This window comes from Gallinula chloropus (genome assembly GCF_964237585.1).
Source record: "Gallinula chloropus genome assembly, chromosome: 17".
NCBI lineage: Eukaryota > Metazoa > Chordata > Aves > Gruiformes > Rallidae > Gallinula > Gallinula chloropus.
In genome coordinates this window covers 14,628,774-14,635,755 of record NC_140102.1, presented here as the reverse complement: position 1 = coordinate 14,635,755, position 6,982 = coordinate 14,628,774, and the positions used below count along the sequence as shown (strand labels likewise).

The following is a 6,982-nucleotide window of genomic DNA, read 5'->3' as shown; positions in this document are numbered from 1 at the left end:
AGCCAAGGAGAGCAGCCAGGAACCTGCACTCCTGGCCCAGCCCCTCATCAGGAGACATCCTCCTCCTCCTCCTCCTCCTCCTCCTCTTCCTCCTCCTCCTCCTCCCAGAGGTAGCAAAGCCAAACCTAAAACTGTGAGATGTGTTCTCAACCCACTGCAGCAATACACACCAACTCTGAGAGGCAGCCCCAGCCCCGGGAGGCCTCAATGCAAATGCTCTCTCAGATCTAAGGCTTTTATCTAGAAGAGCGCTGTCCCTGCAGACTCAGCAGTTTTGTCAGGAGGAGAGAGCAGAGATTTTGTGCTTTATTTTTTGGCCTTCTTGCCCTTGCCCTTCTTCTTCATCTTCTTCTTCTTTTTTGGCTTGAAGAGGGTCCGGACCAAGTAGCCTCTCCAGAATGCCTGGATGCGAGTGGCAGCAAGGTTCATGGTGTTCAGCTCCTTCAAAGCCAGCTCCTCCTTCTCCTGACGTATCCTGCGCTCCTCCTCAATTTGGGAATACTCCTGGAGGAGCACAGCATGCTTCTCTGTCAGCAGAGACAGCTCAGCCTTCTCCTGGGCATAGGCAGCCTGAACCTCCTCATACTCAGCCTGGCAAAACAGCAGGGACAGGGTACAGCAATTGTGGGGGCACTCAGCAGCCCCTCCCCACTCATCCCCAGGTAAAGGTTCTTAAACCCATCCCAAATCCAAGCAGAACCACACCTGGGAGCTGAGGCAAGCCTTTCCAAAGGGACTCAGAAACAACACACATGCCCAGCACCCAGGGAATTCCATCCTACCATCTTCATGCTTCCTGCAATCTTCATGCTTCTCTGAGAAATGCTCTCTCCTTCCTCCAGCACTGCAAACACCATCAGCCTCAGCTCAGCCCTCTGCCCGGTGACATGTGGGTCAGAGCCCCTCCTGCAGATGCTCTGCTGCACAGAAGGACCTGTCACTGCAGTTTGGGTAAAGCCACCAGCTTTGCTAAGAAGCTGTTGAGAGGAGAGGCACTGAAGCCTGGCTGATGTGCTGTACGCTGCTGGGAGCGTGAGACAAGCCAGACTGTGTCAGCCTGGAAAAGGATGGGCAGTTTTAAGGGTGTTGATGCTGCACCTCCAAGCTCAGCAGCAGTTCATGCCTTGGAGGAAGCCACGTGAAGCTGGAAGATCAGGGGACCCAGCAGTGTGGGTAAGTTGCTAACTTGCCTTAGCAAGTTCTGCCCCAAACCTGCCATGACCTGGTGCTCCTCAACCCAGCAGAGAGGAAGCCAGACTAATGACATTGTTAAATACCTGGCAAGGTGGGGGGGATCATTTCTTACAGTCAGCTTCTAGGCCCCTCCCTGCACTTTGCTTTGCTAGTAACACAGCAGCTCGTAGCCATCTCCATAAATAGGGCAGTAGGGTCTTTTTGGAAGTGAAGCTGATGCTCAGTCTGCTGTGGTTAAGTTGGATGCCAAGGTAGCAGCATGAAGGCAGTTCAGCTTTGTAATACTTGAGAGAGACCTCTCAAGGGGGGCAGCAGAAACAGGAGCATGATTTGGGCACCAGATAGGCACCAACAGGCTTGAAGCAAAACTGAGAAACCTGTTCCTCAGCATCAGGGGGGCATATCTGACAGAAGGTGCCAGCCCATTTGCCCCCAAATACTGCAGGGCTTGGCAGAGGGTGTAATTTCTTCTACAGCCAAAGCAGCAGAGAGCTCCTGAATGCACAGGCAGGACAAAGAGCCCTTTCCTTCAAAAGCCTGTACTTCTGGGTGGAGAACTGCCCCTCACCTCCATGGCCTCCTGTGTAAGAGCCACGTGTGTTTTGAGAGGGACCCACCTGGACATACCAGCTCATGGCAGAGCCAAGCACTTTAAAGGGGATACCTGTTTTTCTCCCATATCTGTGTCGTATTTCTGGATCCAGTTCATGATTTCTGTCTCCACCCTGCAGTTCCTCTGAAACACAAAATAAGACAGGTTCCTTGCAGGCACCTAAAGCCTGGTAAAAGGTAGCCTGAGCTAGGCAACAGTGTAGCTCTGAGCTTCCTTGGTTTGGGGATTCTCATTCCCTGAGGCCAAAAGGGCCTTTTTTTTTGGTTTACAGTGTGGAAACGCTCCGGAAAGGTGCGTTCTGCAGTAGGAAATGAACATGTGTGATGGAATGTGGCAAATCCTCAACTCACTGGGCAACCACCCTGCAATTAAAGCATGAGAGAACTGCCAAATATGAAAGTGGGACAGAAAGTTCTCAGAAGATGGTGCCTCTCGAAACAGAGATGTTTCTAAGTGTCAACTAGTTTAAGAGTGGCTACTCCACAGTACAGTTTACCCCAGGCTGCTGTCTCTGTGCTCCACGGAGTCATCAAGACAAAGATCACCAAGAGCCCCTCACAAGTGCCACCTGATTTCCTGTGTGACACTGACTGGGGATGTCTCAGGGGCTCCCAGACCATCACAAGGTCAGACCTCAGCTATTTAGACCACAAGGACAATCTCAGCCCACCCAAGGCTAGAAGATCTGCTAACGAGGGGGAGAGGAGACCTCTGTGGTCATTAAATCTCTGCCTGAGCATTACAGTGAGCTGAGCAACTCCAAGAATGCAGCAGGGGTTTGCACCCTCCGAAGAAACTGCCTGATAAAGGAGGTTTAAATGGGTGAGGGTTGGGTTTTGCACTGTGCCTCTGACTTCCATTGGGTGTTCTGTCAGTGCCCAGCCCCACTGCCACTTTGCTGTTGGTGGTCCAGTGCAAGAGAGAGATGTCACCGTGGGTGCTGACCCACCCACGGGACAGGCCAGCACTTGTTTGGAGTAAATACCAAGTAGGAGCAAAATGAGGGGTGAAATGGCCTTTTGGTAGTTCTGCATTCTCTGTGCCCTGAGTCACCAGCACCCAGTCACTCTGCTGAAGGCAGAGCTGTCAGCGTGACGAGGAGGCCTGAGCTTGCCTGCTGCTCCTGGTTCCTCCTTCTGTATCTGCTCAAATCACATTTCCCTCTCACTCCACTCACAGAATCACAGAGTCACCAGGTTGGAAAAGACCTTTAAGACCATTGAGTCCAAATGTTCCTGTCCTGTGCTGACCCAGATCCCTGAGCACCTGGAACAGGCTGCCCAGGGAGGTGGTTGAGTCACCTTCCCTGGATGTGTTCAAAAGAAGGGTTGATGAGGTACTTAGGGATCTGGTTTAGCATAGGATGGGAATGGTTGGACTCGATGATCTTCAGAGGTCTCTTCCAACCTTGTGATTCTGTGATCTCCCCCTCTGTTAAACACCCCCAGGGGTGGGGACTCAGCCCCCTCCCTGGGCAGCCTGTGCCACAGCCCCACAACTCTGCCAGGGAAGAACTTTTCCCTCACACATGCTCTGACCCTGCCCTGGGGCAGCTTGAGCCCATTGCCCCTTGTCCCATCTCCTGTCCCCTGGCTGAAGAGACCATCGCCCACCTCTCTGCACCCTCCTGGCAGGGCAGTGTAGGGGGTGATAAAGTCTCCCCTCAGCCTCCTCTTCTCCAGACTAAAGTTCACTCGAGTTGGATTCACTCAACCCAACTCCTTGGCTCGTGTCTTCAGCCAAGTGCCAGACACAGCAGGACCCCCTTACCTCCCAAGATCAGCTGCACTCCACCTCGAATTCCACAGTCAGCTCTAACAGATGACTTTACCAGCAGCCAATAAATAGCCTGTTCACCAAACCCCTTCGTGCCACACACCCAGCCTGCTCTGCTGCAGCCCTGCTGCTCTGTGCCTGACTACACCCCAGCCTCTCTCACAGCCCTCTAGAAAGGTGTTTTCAGAGCAAAGTCAGCAGGCAGGAGGAGGACCTGGGAGCAGGCTGCTTCCCTGCTGTCCTGCACGGCTCTTTCTGCTGGAATCAGCAGAGTGTGAGGACAGAGCAGGTCTGCTCTGACAAACACCATGTGTGTCCTGCCCAGAGCTACCAGGGACCAAGTAATTACATGCAGCAGCCAGACCTGCCAGCACTACACAAGGGTTTAAAGCTGCTCTTCTAGAGCTCTCCTGTTTTACCTTTCTGAGAGCCAGCTCTGCTGCCCGATGCTCCAGCACAAGGGCGCTGAGCTGTGCTCCTAGCTGCTGGATGTCCTGCTGTAGCCTGGCACTCCTGGCCTGGGAGGCTTGCAGCTCCTCCCTTTGCTTTCTTTCTCCTTCCTCCTTCATCTGCTGGATGGCAGCCTCGCAGTCTGTGGTCAGGTCTTGCATGCTGGCTTTGAGGTCTTTGATCACATTGTCCTTTGTGTGGATCTAGACCCAGAAAACAAGAGAAAGAAACACTGTCAAGAAGTGGAGGCTTTAAGGTGGGCAGAGGTCAGGCTGAGGAGACCTGAGAAGACACCCCAGTGGCAACAGGCACCTGCCACTGCTGGCTGAGGGAACAGAGATGGATTTACACCAGGTGCTTTGGTGCTCCTGTGTGAGCCTGCGAGTGGAGAAGGAACAAGCCACACAGACAGAGACTTGCTGGCACGGCTGCCTGAGGAGGAGCCCAAATCGGAGGCGCAGAAGCCAGAGCCCCGTGGCTCTGGATTCTGCTCAGAGCGCCTGGCTGGGAGACACAGCTCAGTCTGCTGCCTGGGGGAGGAATCCTCAGCTGGGACCAGTGAAACAGATTGATCCACGATGCGCTGGTCAAGCTGCCAAACTGCACATAAAAATCCCAAGTGCCTGGCTGCAGGGCTCTGCAGGGAGAGGAGGGAAGGGGGGGGGGGAGCGGGCCGTTGTCTCCCTTAGCACCATTCAGTGCAGCGAGCACATGACAGACCCTTCCCCTCCGAAGGAGAAAGCAAAGCATATGTGTAGAACAAAGGGCTGCTTGTCAGGGCTTGGGGGGGCTCGGATGCTGGCACAGCCCCGGGGACTCACACAAAGAGCCTGGGAAGTGCCCAGGCGTTTATCAGGACCTCTGCTGCCTTCCCAGGCAGAATGAAGAAGCCTTCTAACCACAAATTAATCACAAGTGCCCTAGGGTGTCACAGAGCTGGCAGTCACAGAAATGCTGGGGTTTAAGCAAGAGCAAAGGCAGAGCAGGTATTAAAAATGGATTTTAATCGGAGTGATCTCTCCCTAGAATGACTTTCCATCACCTCATCAGCAGTGAATGGAGCCCTGCGCTGGCAGCTGACATTGTAGCCCTGCCAAAACCTCACCGCAGCAATTTGTGCCTGTCCTGTAGCTCCTTTTGAAACTCAGTGACCTGTGTCATTCCAGTTGGGAACAGGCTCAAAACACGCCAAATCCAAGTTTCAAACAAACCTAATCGTGCAATAAGCATTTTCCATTCTATTTGACAAAGAAAATAACATCTTTACATTTAGGGTCTGGTCTAGCAATTATTTCTGGAACTTCCACTGTAGGACCTGCAAGAGAGGGATGGTTTAACTTCCCCAAGTTCTGCTTCAGGAAGGCTCTGCTGGAAAACATACTCCCATAGCATCATACCTCCTTCTCTCGAGCCCGGATTGCTGCTGCCAGCTCTGCCTGTAACGCTGTGATTGCTTCAGTGTTTTTCCTAATCTGGAGGGAGACGTCTGCTGTGAACCGAGTCTGCTCTTCCTCTTCCACGGGGCTAGTCAGGAGTCTCTCAAGGATGAAATTCCTGAACTCCCCAAAGGCTTTGATAAACACTTCAGCAGGTGAACCTCTCTCCCAGGCTTTGTCTTTCAGAGCCTGGCAAAGCGAAGGGTTGGCCAGCAAGAGTCGCAGGACATTTCTAACAGAACATTTCAGACGTTGCTGTAGCAGACAGAGACGGCCCTGCTGTGCCTCAGGTCTCACCGTGTCCCCTTCTTCAGAGCTGGAAAGCAGCTGCTCCATTTCATTTGAGAGCTTTTGGTGCTCGATCAGGTTGGTTGTGATCTCAGGTCCCAGCATATCAGCAAAGCTGTCCAGGGAGTTGGTAACACATGGGATCAGACTGCTCACCTCCAGCTTGGCAATCGTCTCATCCAAGACATTTACAATTCTTTCTATCTCAATGCTGTCAGGTTTTAACCCACGTGGATTTAATGTCTTCATGGCATCTGGGGTGATTGTTGCCTTCTCTGGAGTTGCCATGCCCTTCACCAGGGGCTTGTTTCGTTGCTTCACGCCCTGAGATGATATCGGGAGCACAGTTGGATCCCCTGTTGCCATGGCTTCGGTTAAACCCTGGTGAGTTGAGGGTGTTGAGGTCTGGAAGGGACACAACATCCCCTACACAGGGTGAGACTCGGTCAAAGGATATCTCTGCTGCTGCTGGCAGACAGACTTCGTTCTCGGGTTTTGTCTCTAAAAAGAAAAAGTGGAGACAGCATTAGAGAAACAAGGGAATTTGGGAAAACGTGGGAATGTCAGATCACACCGAGTTCTCCCTGGGACCGGACACCCTGAGGACGCACATCAGAACCGGGCTGCTAAAGACCTAGGGATGGGGGGGACCCCCTGGGCTCCTGGATTTGAAGGGGGGTGGAGAGGAACCTCCCAGCTCCTCCTGGGGAGCGGTTCAGGTGAAGCGCAGGCGGCAGCCCTGCGGCCCCTGTTGCTGTGTGGAGAGGGGCCCGCGGGTGCCTGGGGCCAGGGCGGAGGGGTGGCGGCTGTGAAACACACACCTCGGTGCCCCCGGGCCTGGGGGGGAGCTGAGGGCCCGGGGGGGGGGGGCTGTGCTGGCGGCGGGGGCTGCCAGGGGAGCACTGAGACCCCCCGGTCGTGGGAGAGGCAGAGATCGGGGGCCGCCCCGTGCCAGGGCCAGGAGGCCCGGGGCAGGGAGACCCGGAGCGGCGTGAGGAGGGGCCGGGGGCGATCCCGGGGGTCGGGGCTGTCTGAAGATCGGCTCCCGGCGCTGTCCGTCCCGGGCTGCCTCCGCTCCCGGTCCCCGCCCGGCCCCAGCGGTTGCTGAGCAACCCAAGCGGGGGGGGGGTGGGGCGGGACTCTACCCGCCAGCCTACGGGGACGGGCGTTGGCCGCGCCCCGTGCGGCGCCCGCACCTCCCACGGCCGCTGGCTTGACGGGCAGC

General features: G+C 54.8%; 1 protein-coding gene across 1 annotated transcript; it reads right to left on the bottom strand.

Moving 5' to 3' along the window:
• Nucleotides 1-306: 306 nt before the first annotated feature.
• On the bottom strand, nt 307-6,123 carry DRC10 (dynein regulatory complex subunit 10; the record flags this gene model as incomplete). Its single annotated transcript, XM_084271917.1, has 4 exons — nt 307-591; nt 1,859-1,930; nt 4,003-4,236; nt 5,431-6,123. 4 exons carry the CDS (start codon nt 6,121-6,123, stop codon nt 307-309), a joined length of 1,284 nt encoding a protein of 427 aa, XP_084128043.1.
• Nucleotides 6,124-6,982: the final 859 nt, after the last annotated feature.